The 16,379-nt window shown below is 38.8% G+C and overlaps 4 protein-coding genes across 5 annotated transcripts; 2 read left to right on the top strand and 2 right to left on the bottom strand.

The window, feature by feature from the left end:
* Window positions 1-3,113: 3,113 nt before the first annotated feature.
* On the bottom strand, window positions 3,114-4,766 carry LOC113674368 (uncharacterized). Its single transcript, XM_027190850.2, has 2 exons — window positions 4,346-4,766; window positions 3,114-3,775 (listed from the first exon to the last, which is right to left on the bottom strand). Exons 1-2 carry the CDS (start codon window positions 4,397-4,399, stop codon window positions 3,161-3,163), a joined length of 669 nt encoding a protein of 222 aa, XP_027046651.2. The 5' UTR covers window positions 4,400-4,766; the 3' UTR covers window positions 3,114-3,160.
* An 868-nt stretch (window positions 4,767-5,634) lies between these two features.
* LOC113674367 (uncharacterized) lies at window positions 5,635-8,050 on the bottom strand. Its single transcript, XM_027190848.2, has 2 exons — window positions 7,714-8,050; window positions 5,635-6,950 (listed from the first exon to the last, which is right to left on the bottom strand). The coding sequence occupies exons 1-2, from the start codon at window positions 7,768-7,770 to the stop codon at window positions 6,327-6,329; spliced, it is 681 nt and encodes a 226-aa protein (XP_027046649.2). The 5' UTR covers window positions 7,771-8,050; the 3' UTR covers window positions 5,635-6,326.
* Window positions 8,002-12,299, top strand: LOC113674365 (uncharacterized). 2 transcript variants are annotated; one of them, XM_027190846.2, is made up of 3 exons: window positions 8,002-8,155; window positions 11,032-11,100; window positions 11,256-12,299. In XM_027190846.2, exon 3 carries the CDS (start codon window positions 11,280-11,282, stop codon window positions 11,907-11,909), a length of 630 nt encoding a protein of 209 aa, XP_027046647.1. In that variant the 5' UTR covers window positions 8,002-8,155; window positions 11,032-11,100; window positions 11,256-11,279; the 3' UTR covers window positions 11,910-12,299. The 2 variants fall into 2 exon arrangements, with proteins under 2 accessions (XP_027046647.1, XP_027046646.2); XM_027190845.2 differs by lacking the exon at window positions 8,002-8,155 and adding an exon at window positions 10,035-10,184.
* Window positions 12,300-13,348: 1,049 nt separating this feature from the next.
* On the top strand, window positions 13,349-15,574 carry LOC113674340 (uncharacterized). Its single transcript, XM_027190818.2, has 3 exons — window positions 13,349-13,538; window positions 14,357-14,425; window positions 14,552-15,574. Exons 1-3 carry the CDS (start codon window positions 13,476-13,478, stop codon window positions 15,182-15,184), a joined length of 765 nt encoding a protein of 254 aa, XP_027046619.2. The 5' UTR covers window positions 13,349-13,475; the 3' UTR covers window positions 15,185-15,574.
* The last annotated feature ends 805 nt before the right edge of the window (window positions 15,575-16,379 follow it).

Below are 16,379 nucleotides of genomic sequence, written 5' to 3'. Positions count from 1 at the left end.
GATCTTACGAAGACAATACCTTTCGCATTCTTAAATCTCATCCATTCTGCAGTGGCTAATGCAGCAGAATGGCGAGTGCCAAACCGCATCCCATTGGCTTTGCAAAGTTGATAGTGTTGTGGAAGGAACTCTAGCTTTGCTGCAGCCGCCAAAACTGTACCACTGTGTGAAAGCACAAATGCACCATCCTTTGGCTGCATTTCCAAAGCTGCAAGCTCTGATGACATTCCGCATTGTGTGGCAAGGTTATCAAGGAGTGACTGCTCCCAGCGATCTGACTTACTAGGAGTGCAGAAGGCATGCAGGAGATGTTGAAATAATTTGTTGTTTACTCTTTCAGTATTCAATCGACAAAATTGGTTAAGGTAGTCATTGTCTAATGTTGATATCTTTAGATCATTTTTGTGCTCCTTATCAACAATCACAAAAATAGCACCTCCATGCACTTCAGGACCCCTCAGAAGGTCAAGGACAGTAGTCAGGGTGGTATGATACCCATTACTGCCTGATGCAACTGTCGAGAATGCATCACGAAGGCCTCCTAGTTTCACTGGTTCTGCTTGTATTACTTCCAGGGCTTCTAACCTAATACAAGAAGTGACTGTATTGGTTGAAGATGACAGAGAGTATGACCCTTTGAATGACTCAAAATGCAAGAATTTGCCCACCAGCAGCTCATCCAGGTAACACTCACCTGGCTTCAGCTCTAATGTGAATGGCTCTTCTGGTGCTTTTACTGAAAAGCCATTAATGAAATGGCGGTCCAAATTTGTATACATGTCAATAATATGTGCATGCAGATGCTTCAAAGACTCAAGGCTGATGGCATATTCAATTCCTCGAGTAGCATGGCTTTTGATTTTGTGACCAGATTTTAAAACTATCCAGTTCATGAGTCCAATCACATCATCTGACACCTGCCAGGTAGCATTGCGTGGGTCATGGTGTTGATGATTCACAACAAACTTAGCTTCTCCAATCTTTCCACCAATATCTGCATCAATGATGCCGGCAATATGCTCATCTTCCATGGAAAACCAATTGTCTATAAAGTCATGGATGACATACTTTTGAAACTGTTCAAGGCTCACTCTTCTCTCTACCTCTTTCCCCCAAAATTCCGACAGTAGATGCGAATTTTTTCTTGTTACGTTTTTAATAAAGTACATCATATTACCAGGATTAAGGTCTGCATGGACTTCTGAATGCACAGTATGGAGAAACTTTAGCATGCCTACAATGAACTTTAGGTTATTGAGAACCAGAGGCTTAGCTCTAAAGCTTATCATAATGGTGTATAATGAGCAAGTCTTATAAAAGAGTACCGGACGTCTTGGCTGAAAGATACCATGAATTACTTTCAGGACGACATGATGGTCAGTTTTTTGCTTCTTAACTAAGAAGCAGCAGCCAAAGGCTCCCCGTCCAATCCTTTCTGTTATTATGTAGCTTGAAGGTAGTTCGTGCTGGAAATGGAGCCTAGCCATATTAACATCCAAATCTTTAAAGCCATTGTAGTTCTCTCCATCTAAAATTGCCAAACCTTCACAATGAACTTCTTGCCGTGGTGCTACATAACCTTGGTCAATCCATTGTGTTTGTTTTGTCTCATAAAATTTCTCTTCCTGTCCACTTTCATCTGACGAACTACTAGGCGCATTTTCGTGAGGAAGCTCATTTGCCATTTTAGTTGGTTGCTCTACTGCAGATTCTCAACGTTCCGTAGACGGTACCAAACTCTTCTGGTGAGCGATAAGATATTTCCCATTCGAGGCAAAATACAAGAAAAGAATACCCTAATTAAGACGGGGAAGTAAGCTAGCCAGGATTCTGAGTCGCTGTAGGTAGCTGCAGTCGCGGATATCCTTTGAAAACTCGCACTTGTAGGAAGTTAACGTAGTAGTAGTCGGGAAGAAGTTGAGCGCCGAACTTGTTAGTCGAATTTTCTTGTCGATTAATTTACTGCGCTCGACGATGGAGAACTCGCCGTAACGACGCCATCTGTAGTGTGACCTTCAAGAATGTTCTAGAAGTAGCTGAGTCATGCTGAGTCATCCCTGAATCAATATATAAATAGAATCTATTGTAATGTTACGGAAGGTTCTAGATCCTCAACCGTACCTATAAAAGCCGAGCTTGTAACTAGATGTAGCGAGTAGTTTAGTTGCTGGTATAGCCCGTCAGATATCAATAAAGGTGTATGCTGCAGAATACAAGACGTCTACACTTCACCATCTAGAACCAAAAAGTTTAGAAGTTTTTATGAGTCTCCAAAACCCAAGATCGTAATATCGTCGTTTACGACAAGTTCATGGAAAATACTTTACTTGGGCTTCCTAGAGAAACCGCTGCAACTAGTCTCTCTGATGCTGAGTGTAGTGCATTGCGTACCCATAATCCCTAGCGTATTAGACAAGTTCCCTGAGAGCTACCATGTTGGGTGTCTCGAGTGTTTAATTCTAAGACGGATCAACTCAGTGTATTAAACTTTGGCGGCGAAGAGTGGACTTTCTTCCATGTCAAAGTCTTGATCCGCTCGTATTTGATTTGCGCCGAGAGGAGGGAGCTTTGAATTTATCAGACCACATGAGACTATAAATAATTTATATTCTCTTGCAGACCCTTATAGCTTGTGTGTGCATCAAGTACATGATGCAATTTTCTGTTTATCGGGATGTGGAATCTGTGAAGAACACAAAATGTACGAAGGGATGGCAGTGTGGCCTAAATTTTTCATGCTCTAAGCTTGCAATGCACGGTTTGTCTTAAATATGTTCATTTTATGTCAATGAATGCAAATGAAATGATATGGTTGTTTTGAAAGTAAATTTAAATATTTATAAACGATGTTTCTTTCTATTGCGGGCCAAATCAACTACTTTTTTTTAATTGGAAAAGAGTTATTGTAACCACACATTTACCTAGCTCTGGAAAATCGAAAAAATTTTGTTTACTACTGTATAGAAAATTAAAAGGTGAGAATTGTACTTTTAAACAAATTGTTCTTCAAATGTATTCTTAAGTGAGAGAAAAACGATTTGCACTCTTGGATCAACTTTTGTAATAAATTTACTGATCAAAGTATTACTCAAGTGGCTAAAAAGAACTAAAATGACGATTTATTTTATTTTTTTCTCCCTTTGTTTTTCTTTTACAAGATCTAAACGTCTTGTATGACGACCACCTTGATATACTTAATACCAACTCTGTCCTTTCGGTCCTCTGAGTAGACTTCGAATGTAAGACCCTTACTGAGCATGAGTCGGTTACTGTAACCAATGTTCTTCACGGATCCTCCGTCATGCGCAGTGTAACAGGAACCCCAGCGTTCATCCAACTTTATGGTGAAGACAAAGCGACCTGGGTACTTGGAGTGACCAGGCTTGTTAGTCGCTTGTGAAATGTATTGGTGAGAGGATAAAGTTTGACCAGGTACACCTTCCAATCCATAGCATGGATACATGTTGATGTAATTTGTTCTGTCTCGCGTTTGGAATCCAATAAATCTTGCACCATCTGACACACCATATCGGGTGTCACTGTCAACGACCTGTCCAATGCTCGCGTCATTTGCTACGGTAATTTCAATGGTCAGCGGGGTGGAAGATCTTAAAGCGCCAGGGGGTATTAAGGGAACTTTCAGGAGAGCTCTCTGAGCTACTGAGCCTGCGTTGAATGTTACTTGATCAGTGGTTGACGTACGAGAGTTGTCAATGTAGGACGCGTGCGTTTCTAGCCAAGATGGAGTCATGGTCTGGTGGTAAAGTATTTCTCCCTGTAAAGGAAATTGAATTAGAAATTAACTGTTTTTACAAGTCAAGAGAAAAACTACTCTTGTATCTCGTGGTTTGTTTTTAACTGTATTACGATCTGTTTTCGCGGGCATGTGTTATATTGACAAAGATATGGTTTACACGCCAAGCCGCTGGTATACAAGGCTCACATATTATAAGCGTTCTGTATACTCCGAGAATTAACTATGTCGCAGGCATCATGCAAGCGAAAGAGAGATTGTTTATTTCTGACGACTCAAACGACTTAGCTGCTTAAACATACACAATTTCACTCCTTAATGACTCCGAACCTCGGTCATATCATGATTTATGAGTCAGTTCTAAAGCCTCATAGGCAAGTTATCTTTCAATGATTTCCTAACTAGAAAGCATCGCTATTTCCAATCCATGAGTCAAACTCGAAGAGACTTATCAAATAAGGCTAAGAATTTGGGCAGGTTTGTCGCTAATATTACTATATATGCAGGATGTATGTAAGCCAATGTCGTATTTTGCGACATACAAATGCCTGGCCTAACTAATTGACCCTATGTAGTAACATGTGCACTTACTTCGCTCAAAACAGGAAATAAACCAGCAACATAGATAATCCATATTATTTCCATTGGATTGCCTTTCTCGATTTCACGCAAAATCGCCTCTCAAAATGTACAGAAGCTGATCAGGTTTTGAGGAATGCAGTTCCACATCCAGTCATTAATACTCCGGATGCAATCTCAAGTCGTGGATCAAACATACCTCGATGCTAACCTGACTTATATTTGACAACAACCACATCATCAACTATATTTTGTTGCAAAATGACAACACGGGTTCAGAGATGTGTCGAAAAATCTAACTTGTATGTCCAAAAGCCATAAACAAGGAAACGTCTCTTTAACATACCCTCTTCTATTTTTCACCGTAAAAATTTATGAAAGTTGTCGGCATGTAAAAAGGTAACTTTCAATCCGAAATAGGAGGAATTCAATCAATATTGTTATCATCGAGCTGGTAATTTTTCCATTCAGATATAAGTCCAAAAAATTCCACCACATGAGAACACCGATACTAAGTAAATGATATAGGGCGGTAGTGGCGCTCTTGAAATCAATATTGATGACATTTTTTACACTTACTGGCCGGGAAGACGTGTTATTTTAAGTGGCGTCAAGGTGCAATGTAGAGTACTTGATACAACAGATCTCGCGTTTAGTACGCTGTACTTACGAATCTTAAGTCAGAGGCGCCCTCTCCACAGCTCCTTTAATCGTTTTCAATGTTTAGACCTCATATCCAAAGTGATTGAGATAGAAAACGGGGCTCATCAAAAATGCTGACGTCAACAAAGTGTATCGAAGCTAGTCATCTGTTGGTGGCAAACTCGGGAACCTCAATGGAAAGCCTTAAAAGTCTAATATATGGCTTAAAATGCCGATGAAAAGTTCTATCTTAAACACGCATTCCATAAACATAAATCTATACTCGAACTTTCTGCCCAAACCGATATTGCTCGTCTTCCTGCCTAGAATAAATAGAGATTATCCCGTGGAAAGTGCGCACGAACGATCTTTATTCACCAGTTGCAATGCATCATAAAAACGAAAGAGTGAGCGCAGCAAACAAGTGAGTTTTTTGATGCATCGCAACGAGTGAACAAAAATTGTTAAAGGTATAATGTTTTTATTTCATACATACTGAGACTTTATTTACTCCGATTTATGATTTACTCCGTGAAGTACTATAAGAAACGAACGACAGTGAAAATACACCGTTTGTCCAATCAGAGGCACGAATGATAGTATACTTCACAATGTAAATCTCAGTATTTATGAAATACTTTTTTTCTCAGAAAGCCCCGTTTAAAACCAGCGACTGCACATTTTTATTACAATGATGCCCTTCTCGTTATGGAAGACTATAAAATATTTATCTGAAAGCAAACCTTTTTCAAGTAACTACAGAAAGCCATCATATGTTAGAATTGACATTGAGCTAAATGCTCCTTTTGCGTCGTATGCGGTTCCTCTAATACATGGACAATATCTTATTAAGTGACAAGAAACTGTTGACACAATGCTTTAGTTTCTTGCCTTGATGTTCTTCTGAGTTTTTTTTTGTCTCACTTTTTTCGAAACAGTTTCTAATATCAAACAGCCTCCGGTACTTAAAACACGAAAACGCTTTCAGCGCATGGTAGACTCATTAGTACATTTTTTACAATACAATTATTGCTTTGCTTTGCTTTCCCAAGTCCAACACTGATTCAAAGCGTCAAAAATAAAACGTTCAGTGGTATTTCCTAAGCCAGACAACAAGCAGTCTCTACTTTTCAGCCGAAGTCCATCGTGCGACTGAAAAAAAAAAGGGCAAAAAAATGAAGATAGCGCTTCGCGCTGAACTCTGGAAGTGAGGCGCACGAAGGTAGTGAGTCTTACTATCACAGTTCTACGACGCCAGCTGATGTTGATTCTGTCACTTATATTTTTGACTCACGCGACAAACTTCGGTGAAAAGGAGGAATTGCTCACTTTTTATTAAGCTAGATCTAAGCTAGGCATCTTGCACAATGGTGACTTTAATGTACTTGATGCCAACTCTTTCATATGCTTCGTCTTTATAAACTTCAAGATTAAGTCCATTACTGATCACCAATCGTTTGTTAAATTTCGCCACGTTTGTATAACCTGCATCATGTGCGGTATAACACGACCCCCAGCGCTCATCTAACTTAATGGTGAACTCGACTTGACCCGGGTAGAAGGAGTCCTGCGGTTTGGGTGATACACGATTGATGTACCTTAACCCGTGTAAACTCGAACCAGCAGTTCCTTCTACTCCATAGCAGGGTGGGCGCGGAACACTGTTGGAATAACTGGCTTTATCAGGAAAATGAAATCCGATGAAGTTTGTGCCATCTGATACGCCGTATCTGTTATCGCTTTCCGAGGTGGTCCCGATTGTGACGTCGTGGGCCACTGTTATCTCAGCGGTTAGCCGGCTGTTACTCATGACGACACCGGGGAGAATCATGGGAACTTTAAGAAGTAAGGCGTGTTTTACCGAGCCAGCGTTAAAAGTGATCTGCTCATTGGTTGTTGTGCGTTGACTGTCGATGTAAGACGCGTGCGACTCTAACCAGAATGGAGTCATTGTTTGATGGTACACAACATCTCCCTGCAAATAAGACAAAGACAGTGAATGGGATGTTAAATACATTTGATGAATGGAGGAAACCAGTATCTCTCATAGGCAGGTAATTTAGTGTTAACAACTGAGTTAAAAACGTAAATTGACCGCCGTACAGATTTTCAGAGCTAACGTTTTGAGCGTTAGCCCTTCGTCAGAGTGATTGACGAAGGGCTAACGCTCGCAACGTCCGCCTTTAAACTCTTTACGGTGATCAATTTACGTTTTCAACTCAGTTGTTAACACTAAATTACCTGTTATACTCTCCCACCGACGCAGTAACCAATTTCTTTAGAAACTTGCCCCCTTTACTCATTTGTCTCTCATAGGCAATCTTGGCTAAGCCCTTAAAGAACCCATTTAAATCGTTATTCCAAACTTTTGAATCACTCCAGACGACAGAGACAGAATAAAAAATTTATTCAAAGGACAAAACTTTGTTACAGTAAGTTATGACGTAAAGCAAACTTCAGTTGATCCAAAGACTAGAATTTCTCAGTCTCCGTTGTTGTGGAGTTTTTCGTTCTCCTTGAATTGCGATTTCTTCGTGAGTAATTCCAGAAAAGTATCTTAACGTATGTACAGCGTTAGTTAGCTTTTAGTCCTCCGATAATTATAACTTTCATCATTTCGTGCATGCCTGCGAACGCATACAACTTTATCTACAGGGATCATTTAAATTTGACCTGGTCGATACTCCAGCGATTTTCCTACGCCGTGAAATCGAAAAACACATAACACATTAACTTACATTGCAGAAGACAGCTACTTGTCCTAGAAAGGCAAAAACTATCCATTCAAACGCCATACTAAAGTTTGCTGTACATGCAGGCCCCTTTCAGCAGAAAAAGACTAAATTGCCACCAAAGAATGCTCTTGAGCTGCTTTCGAGCTAAGTGGATTTATATTGTCTTCGTTCCCGAGGCAGAAATATCCAGAAGTTGATAGATAAGCTAAGTACAACTCTAAATAAAAAAAACTGTCACTTGAACTTGTCAGAAACAAGCCGATAAAACAATACTGATAAGATCCTAGACGCCTCCTCCACTTAGCTTTCTAAGCTAACGGTAGCCCAAGATGTGAAGATCGTTAAAAATGCAAGCGCAGACGCTGGTGAAACTACTCGTAGTGTAAATTTTCTCAACGGATGTAATTCAAGACACATTGACTGAAAGCGTTCTTACCTTATATTGGTCAGTTTGTTTCCAATACGTAAAACTTTGTTTCCTATACGTAAAACTGGAAGTTGTGTTTTGGGATAAATGCCATTGCATATTGCATGAGTAAAGGTATATATTTTGATCTCAAAAGTACTCCTCATGCAATTACCGTTCCTTTTTAAACCTCGGGTTCTCTCCTTGGGACAGAAACAACCATGTTTTGATAATAATTACCAACTTAGAAAACAGATATTAGAAATAACTCAGTACAGTAATCTCGATTGTTCAGTTTGCTTTTAGATGGGGAAAAGCCGCAGAATATATACTACCAAGTCTTGACTGTTCATTGTTCACTTGTTTAACTTTTGAGGGTGAGCCTAGATTCAGAAGTCTTATCATGAGCTTTTCTGAGCAAAACCCAAACTTGCCGCCATTTTGGATGACATCAGAGCATTCCTCGCTCAGGTTTAACCTCGCTTCCATGATTTCTGCTTTTCCTGTTCCCTGGGGAGAGTACTGGTGGGAAGAAAAGAGACCCTGGTAGAACAGGTTAAATCAGTAACATTATAACCATAAATATTAGCATCATCTAATGGTTTATATAAAAAAAATTATATAAAGAAAAAATGAAGAAATCTTTATTTGATATTCTGGAATATTAAGATTTCTATCTGGCGGTTGAAATATTCCTTCAAAACTCGAAGACTGTAAAATTTAATCGAATTGACAAAATTGCATGTTCCCTATCACTCTTATATAAATACTCCACTTTATAGTATTTATTTATTTACCAGCTGTTTTTCAATTTTTATACTTTCTAGTATTTAGTTTCTTTAGCTTGAGTTTTTACTCCGTGCTACAGTTAAGTAGATTTTGGGCAGTTTATTGGCCCGCCTCCATAAGCAAAATTGCTAACTGGGGGTTAACTTATAAATAAAAAGATAAAAATGAATAAAAATTAGAGAAAGCATGAAGTGTGTTTTAAACTGAAAACGAGCAATTAGATTACATTTCACTGCATTTTCAAACCAATAGAATATGTGAAAATAGTTAAATGATTCAATATTGATCTCAGAGGAATTGATTCTGGAACGATTTTCAATCGGATCGTGCAAAACTATTATTACTTGTAAAGGTCTAATCATACTAAATCATATTTTCCGTTTCAAATTGACTGAATTGAAGCAAAATTATACCGGTCACATTTCCACTCGCTATATATATTTCTGCGAATTAAGAGTAGTTTTCTGGCTGGCTGCTTTTACTATAATTATATCTTAAAATATTAAATACTTTTAAAGATCAGGTATCTCTTTTAATTAAAAAGGTGATCATAACACTATGTAATTTTTTTAACATTTCACGCCCAGTGTTATTCTAAATACCGTTTTCAAATTATCAAACCTGATAGGAAAACTCTAAATCGATGAAAATTGGTATATGAAAGGGAAAAATTCAGTATCAAAATGGTCGATGGAATTCTTTACAACAGCTCAGTCATAATGGCTCTGTGATTGATCAAACTAGACACGCTTTAAACCGCAAACAGCCCCGTAATAAACAAGAACACCTACTGAGCGGAAATCTTGGCTACCTGTTGTTTCTTGAACTAAAATGGAACACTAAAACTGTTTTTTGCTAGCAGTTTTCCTAGGAGAGAGGTTGAAATATCTCTCAAGGGACTGTTGATTAAGTTTAATTAAAAAAAGTGTAGTGCAAATATATAGTTCCCCTTCTTTGATCCTTCGAATTTTATTGACAAAACAGAGGCCAGTCATTGAAAAAATCCTACACGCCCTCTACCATTGAGTTTCCATTTCAGGAAATTTCACAGTTTAATTTGATTGGTTAAAATAGATAAATACTTATGTTATTAGTTCAATTTTGTCAAAATCGTACACTATATTTCAACAAAAGAGACTTCAGTGAAGTCAGACTCGCTAATTAGTTGGTTGATTTTTACTCCCGCAACAAATATCAATTGCATCTTAAAGAAACAGCCATGAAGTCTTTTGTGGCTAAAGTGACTCTGCTAGCAGTTATTTCTTTTCTTTACTCAAAAGTAAGTACATTTTAATTGACCTAAATATGACTAGAATCGTCTTTTGATAACTGATTCTAATTGCCTTCTTAAAACACGAAAACCTTAAATTAAAAGATTCCTTTTGCTGACAAGCAGTCAAGAAAGTTTCTGAAAGTGATTATTCCATTCGAACTAGTTGACTATCCTTTAATATTCAACTTTTATCCTTGTAAAATTTAGGGAATTACAGAATTTTTAACCAATCGCGTTTCTGATAACCACCATTTCATTTAAGCTCAAGGCATGCAAATTAGTCAACATCGAGGACCAGTTTTCTCTATTAAGCTAACGAACCAGCTTTTGTTCTACCATCTTCGCGGGAATTAGATCGGTAACGTTTGTTTTGAATGTTATGTCTGTGTTTCAGCTCGTGCTGCTTGTTGTTCTTGTCCTCCTTGCAAAATTAACAAATAGGTGGATAGCACCATGTGGGCTCAGTAGGGTCTCGAAGAGTATAGGACATAAGTTTAATTGTTAGGGCCCGGGTTGTTCAAAGCTGGGTTAAGATAACCCAGGGTTAGTGTAAAATTTGATTGCAGTTTTGAAGGCTTAAAAGAAAATTCAGTTAAAATATTTTTGCTTGCAACTTGATCATAGAATCGACTGGAAAGGAATGGGGAAACTCTATCCTAAAAGACTTTCGAACAAAGAAATAAAGAAACCTGAATTAAAATTTAACCCTGGGTTAGCGCAGATCGGCCTTCGAACACTGGGCGTTGGTCTCCTTCCAACCCTCTCCTGTCGCAATAAAATGATTACACAATCAAGCTACTTCTCTCACCTAAAGGTAATCTTTTTTTCCCTTTCCACTTTTTCCAACACGTAGGTAAGATGCGATGAAGGTTTCCAGTGCCCTCATTCTGCGTGTGGTTCACCAAAATCCTGTAAACTTCAGGTTAGTCGCCTACGATTTCTTTGCTTTCCTGACGAACTGAATGTAATCGTTATGCATACTTTTTAGAAATAACATCACTATACATTGAAATCCCTTTTTTTTCCCTAAACACAAGCACGCAAAAAAGCATATAAATTTCTGCCGTTCTGTTTTAGGATAAATTGATTTATCATCAGACCATGACACCAGCTTGGCTCGAAGGCCATGCCTCATACATCAACATTGCTCATACCATAACAGCCGATATGATCTCATTTCAATTAACTTCCACTGTGAGGGGACCCCAAACTAAAGACGCTGCCCTCCTAAAAGTACCTCTGATCACTGCTGACGTCCTGAAAGACTGCACACTGCTGACCGTGGAGATCACTGTTGCCAATGACGTCAGCATTGGAGGAAAAGCTTACGACAGCGACATCAGATACGGCCTCTCAGATGGGGAGACTTTCATTGGTTTTGAGGCTCCCGATAGGAAAAGTTATGGAACGTCTTCTCCTTGTTATGGAATTGAAGGAACACCTGGCAAATTCTTGAAGAAAATCAATTACAAAAACACCAAGTTCCCTAAGGTCAACAAGTACTCATACTACCCCGGTCGATTCTTGTTCACTTTCAAGTTAGATCAGCGATGGGGTTCCTGTTACACTGCGCAAGATCATGGCTTTGTGAAGACCGCTGGCTACATAAACCGACTGAAAGTCAGTAAGGGGCTCACTCTGGAGGTTTACAAGACTGATAAAAATGAGAGGGTTGGGATCAAGTTTATCAAGGTGGCCATTACGCAGGACTCGTCATGTAATCAGTATTGAAAAGAATCTTATTATAATTATTTGTTTGTCTTGAGTCATCTGACTTCGAAGCTCACCTATTACTTTGGGTCAGGGCAGTTAAAATTATAGATTATAATGTAACATTGCACCTTTCACTCAACCAAACCTTGAGTTGAATCTGGATGAAAACCAATTTTGCAACTAAATAAAATGTGGGAGAAAAAAAAGACATTCGTCGCACATTGATAGTGAAAAACCTAATAGACTTAGATAACTTTGTGCTTAGATATCAATTTTTGCTGCTCATCAAAGAGCTGGTTGAGCTGTTTGTTTCTGGGGACGAGAAGTTGCTGATTAAGGCAGCAAAAAACCCTTAATCTATAGCTGTAGCAGAGTACTTCAATTTCAACTATAATAAATTTAAGACAATCCTCGTTTGAGTTTGACTTTCTAAATCTTTCCTAACATCTAATCTGGGCAGGTTTTGTTGCCCTGAACTCGATTTACCCCTCAGATCAAACAAAAAGTGCATATTGACCCTGCCCATTAGAATAACGAACCATTTGGCTGTTTCTTTAAGATGCAATCATTTGATAACTGTGGCGCTATGGTGAATGTGGCCGTAAGTCTGACGCCTAAGATGAGCATAATCTTTCATCACTTGTTAACGCTTAACCGAGACTACTTGAATTGAGCCGAAAATGAAATGCCTTGACAGTTTATCGGGGATATGCGGTTCACAAAAAGAGCCCTGACTGGCATGTAGTGCTGTGTTCCAGGATAACTGAGACATTTTACTATCACAGAGCTTGTCTCCACTAAGGAGTACCAAATACCTTACTGTGGTGGTAAACATTTGACAATCTAACCGCTTCACGTCATGGGAAATGACAGAGAAAAAAGGGTGGCTACGGGCCAATGGGTTTGTACACCCCAAAGTTATATCAATTATCAAAACTGGATCAAAAAAGCAAGGGTAACCACAGCATATATTTCATTTTCGTTAGACCTAAAATTCTTGAATTTGATGAAAACAGTAGCTAATTAGGGCCATAATCTATGTGTTCCAGGTAGTGTGAAAATAACACAAGTTTATGTGGTTTTGGATAGCTTTTCATAAAAGGTGCGATTATCGATCAAAGAAATACAAAATAGTTCACGATCAATTAATAGCAAAAACAAATCGACTTATTTTCGTTAGTTAAACATGTCAACGAGCAAATAAATGAAGAAAACAGAAAAGTGGTTAATATGGTTTTAAAATATCAACTAATCATAAAAAAAAAAATTTCCCCCCCAAAATATCCAACCGTGTTTTCGTGTTGAACTCTGCCTGTGAACCCTATAAATGTTTATAACCTCAGGATAAATAAAGTTCGGTTCCTGTTCTATTCAATTCGGTCAGAAAGCGTGATTGGTTAAAAACGAAAACAATTTTGTGTGATATGATGACAACAGGTTATGATTTTTTTTAAACATATCTTTTTTTCTTGTCCATACAAAGAAAAATTATGTCAGACTTCATATAAAAATCTATTCTCTTCGTTTTAAGCAGTCGCGCCGAGTTGTTTATTTGATCGATTTCAGAAGAGATCAATTTTTCCAATGAAGTCCTCGATCGCTAAAGTAGCGGCAGTCTTGGCAGTCATTACCCTTTTTGTTCCTACTGTAAGTAATTCCTTTCTTTTCACAATTTATTTATAGTGTGCGGGTTTTTTTTCTCAAATCCTACTTTAGGATTGTAACTAAGATGGAGCTTAAAAAACCATACTTTTGAGAACATGAGTTCATAGAAGAAACGGATAATCGAAGAACTTTTACGAACAAACACTTTGTTGCCGAGATAGTCCGAACGCCGTTCTATTTAGGACCATTCTACGATCAGGAAAAAGTCCCAGTGAAACGTTTTTGTTAGCTTCACTCGACGTAGAAAGGATGGAAAAGTTTTATACGTTAGTCATGTAGGTGACAATATCTCTGACCACAACGACTGTTCTGGAGGGGAAGCCAGTGTCTACGTGGGATTGTTTTGACGATATTTTGGTGATTAATGCTATTTTCTCGACTCGATAATGAAGTGAAATCAATCTTTGGACGAAACACGTAGATCCATATATATCAAGTAAAGATATCTCGAGTGGCGTCAAGGCGCAGTTGGTTCCGACTTCTAAATATAATTTTGCTAACGAACCAAATTTCCTCAACTTACGATGGAAATAACAACAAATAACAGAAAAACGTAATTGCAATAACAATTAAAAAGTAGAACGGTAGCGAAACAGTAACAAAAACAGCAAGAAGTTCCCTTTTTCTCTCAATAGCGAGTTATATGGTACACAGTGACGCACAAATTACACAACTTCGCCCCATTTTTTTTTTTCACCATAAATAACTTGATGCAGATCGAGAACTCTCGTCATTTTGCAACATTTTGTCCGCTCTCGAATAATAGTAATTTTTTTTTCAACTCTTTCCTCTACATACAGGTGTACTGTGACGAGGCAAGACAATGCCCTCACTCTGCATGCGGTCCGCCGAAAGCCTGTGAATTGCAGGTAAGTCTATATCAATTTCACATTTTCAGGCGCCATTTTAAGAGAATAGCTAGATATCATGTGAATCTCATTCGAGTGACCGACTTATATCCGGTTTGTTCATGCTGTTCAATTCCTCTATCGCAGGATAAACTGATATATCATCAGACTATGACGCCCGCTTGGCTTGAAGGCTTCGCTTCTTACATTGACAGCTCACATTCTACAACCGCAGATCTTATCACTTTCAACGCGGGCAAAGTATCCAATGCTGCACTACTTAAGATTCCATTAATCGCTTCCGACGTCTTGACAGACTGTGTACCGCTCACTGTTGAGATCACCGTCGCCAATGACGTCAGAATTGGTGGACGAGGTTACGACAGTGATATAAGGTATGGCTTGTCGGATGGCATCAATTTTATTGGATTCGAAGCGCCAGACAGAAGGACGTACGCGAGTCAGTCTCCTTGTTATGGAATTGAAGGAACATCTGGCAAATTCCTGAAGAAAATCAATTACAAAAACACCAAGTTCCCTAAAGTCAACAAGTATTCATACTACCCCGGTCGATTCTTGTTCACTTTCAAGTTGGATCAGCGATGGGGTTCTTGTTACACCGCGCAGGACCATGGCTTTGAGAAGACCGCTGGCTACATAAACCGACTAAAAGTCAGTAAGGGGCTCACTCTGGAGGTTTACAAGACTGATAAAAATGAGAGGGTTGGGATCAAGTTTATCAAGGTAGCCATCACGCAGGACTCGTCATGTAATCTGTAATGAATAGTCGCCTAACGTGGCACCGGCAGTTCACCAATATTCTCCTTAACTGATTGGACTGATTGGAAAAATAGTAGAATTAAAGACTCGCCTCATGGTGTCACATTAGTAATTAAGCATTGATAAGAATTCATTTTGCCATGTATAGATGACCGCATGAGACTGGCGTTTAATGAATATACTTTGTTCGTGGTTTCCCAAAGATGCCATGATATCAAATATCAAATCAGTGTCACTTGTACGGAACGTTTCTCTTAAAAATATTCTTTAACGTGTTATTCATTATTCAACAAGTTATAAGATTAACTTGTTCGGCATCAATGAGTCCGCCAAGATGGCCGTCATTTTATACTCTTGCGCAAACTAGCATTAAAATTTGACGAAAAGGGACCACACGTTGTCGGTGTGAAGCCTTTAAAAGCTTTTCCTGTCTTATTATCCCCAAGACCTGAGAATTTGAAAAGAAAATGGCCCGGCCATAAGATTCTTATTACGTTACATCTTATTACCACAGCAGCCTTCTCCAATCTGTGAGGTATACATAAGTGAGCGCAATTTGGGAAAATTCGGTTAAGATCAAGCCTACTTCTTTTGCTTCCTGCCACGAGAAGTAAAACTAACGTATAATGATATGAATGTTATAAAGAGGTATGGGAAACAAATACGTCTTTCAAGCTACGTGGATCACAATATTCCACTGCGGCTATAACTTTTTTTTGCTTTGTTTCAAAGAGGGACTTCCTCAAGTGAAGCTGAAATACTACTGATCCCTGTCTCCCCTTCTCCCCCCCCCCTCCCTCCACCCCTTCTTTTTGAGTGATCCACACCCTTCCAACAACTTCTTAATCACCGGTCGATTATCTTTTGCTACGGCTCATTTGCATGTTGTCACGGTGTCTTTTATGTTTCACCCTCCTTTCCGTAATTTGCCTCAGTAATGACCTGCAAACGAACCGAAATAGACCGAGGATCAAAACACTACCAGTATAGTGGCCTCGTCTTCTCTGAGGCGGAGCCACAGTCACATCTGTTCACTAACTCGCTTACGGAAAGAAATGAAAGATATTTAAGGTGCGGATTTGAACTTATACATATCTCTGCTTCCTTCTAAGTCTATCTCCCGTATATGATTCATTATGACTTAATATGATTTTTCAATTCACTGTTACCAATCAGTTTGTTTTGCTCCCTTTCT

Source organism: Pocillopora damicornis, chromosome 1 (assembly GCF_964200805.1).
Source record: "Pocillopora damicornis chromosome 1, jaPocDami1.2, whole genome shotgun sequence".
In the NCBI taxonomy this organism is placed as follows: domain Eukaryota; kingdom Metazoa; phylum Cnidaria; class Anthozoa; order Scleractinia; family Pocilloporidae; genus Pocillopora; species Pocillopora damicornis.
The sequence above is the reverse complement of the archived record's forward strand: the minus strand, read 5'-3'. Positions and strand labels throughout refer to the sequence as shown.

Bases quoted from the DNA above. Each gene is read 5' to 3' on its own strand.
- LOC113674365 (XM_027190845.2), top strand. From the start codon at position 10,125: ATGAAGTCTTTTGTGGCTAAAGTGACTCTGCTAGCAGTTATTTCTTTT. The intron at 10,185-11,031 runs GTAAGTACATTT...TCCAACACGTAG, and splicing joins TTTCTTTTCTTTACTCAAAA to GTAAGATGCGATGAAGGTTT. The intron at 11,101-11,255 runs GTTAGTCGCCTA...GTTCTGTTTTAG, and splicing joins CAAAATCCTGTAAACTTCAG to GATAAATTGATTTATCATCA.
- LOC113674367 (XM_027190848.2), bottom strand. From the start codon at position 7,770: ATGGCGTTTGAATGGATAGTTTTTGCCTTTCTAGGACAAGTAGCTGTC. The intron at 6,951-7,713 runs GTAAGTTAATGT...TCTTATTTGCAG, and splicing joins AAGTAGCTGTCTTCTGCAAT to GGAGATGTTGTGTACCATCA.
- LOC113674340 (XM_027190818.2), top strand. From the start codon at position 13,476: ATGAAGTCCTCGATCGCTAAAGTAGCGGCAGTCTTGGCAGTCATTACC. The intron at 13,539-14,356 runs GTAAGTAATTCC...CTCTACATACAG, and splicing joins TTACCCTTTTTGTTCCTACT to GTGTACTGTGACGAGGCAAG. The intron at 14,426-14,551 runs GTAAGTCTATAT...CCTCTATCGCAG, and splicing joins CGAAAGCCTGTGAATTGCAG to GATAAACTGATATATCATCA.
- LOC113674368 (XM_027190850.2), bottom strand. From the start codon at position 4,399: ATGGAAATAATATGGATTATCTATGTTGCTGGTTTATTTCCTGTTTTG. The intron at 3,776-4,345 runs GTAAGTGCACAT...TTTCCTTTACAG, and splicing joins TATTTCCTGTTTTGAGCGAA to GGAGAAATACTTTACCACCA.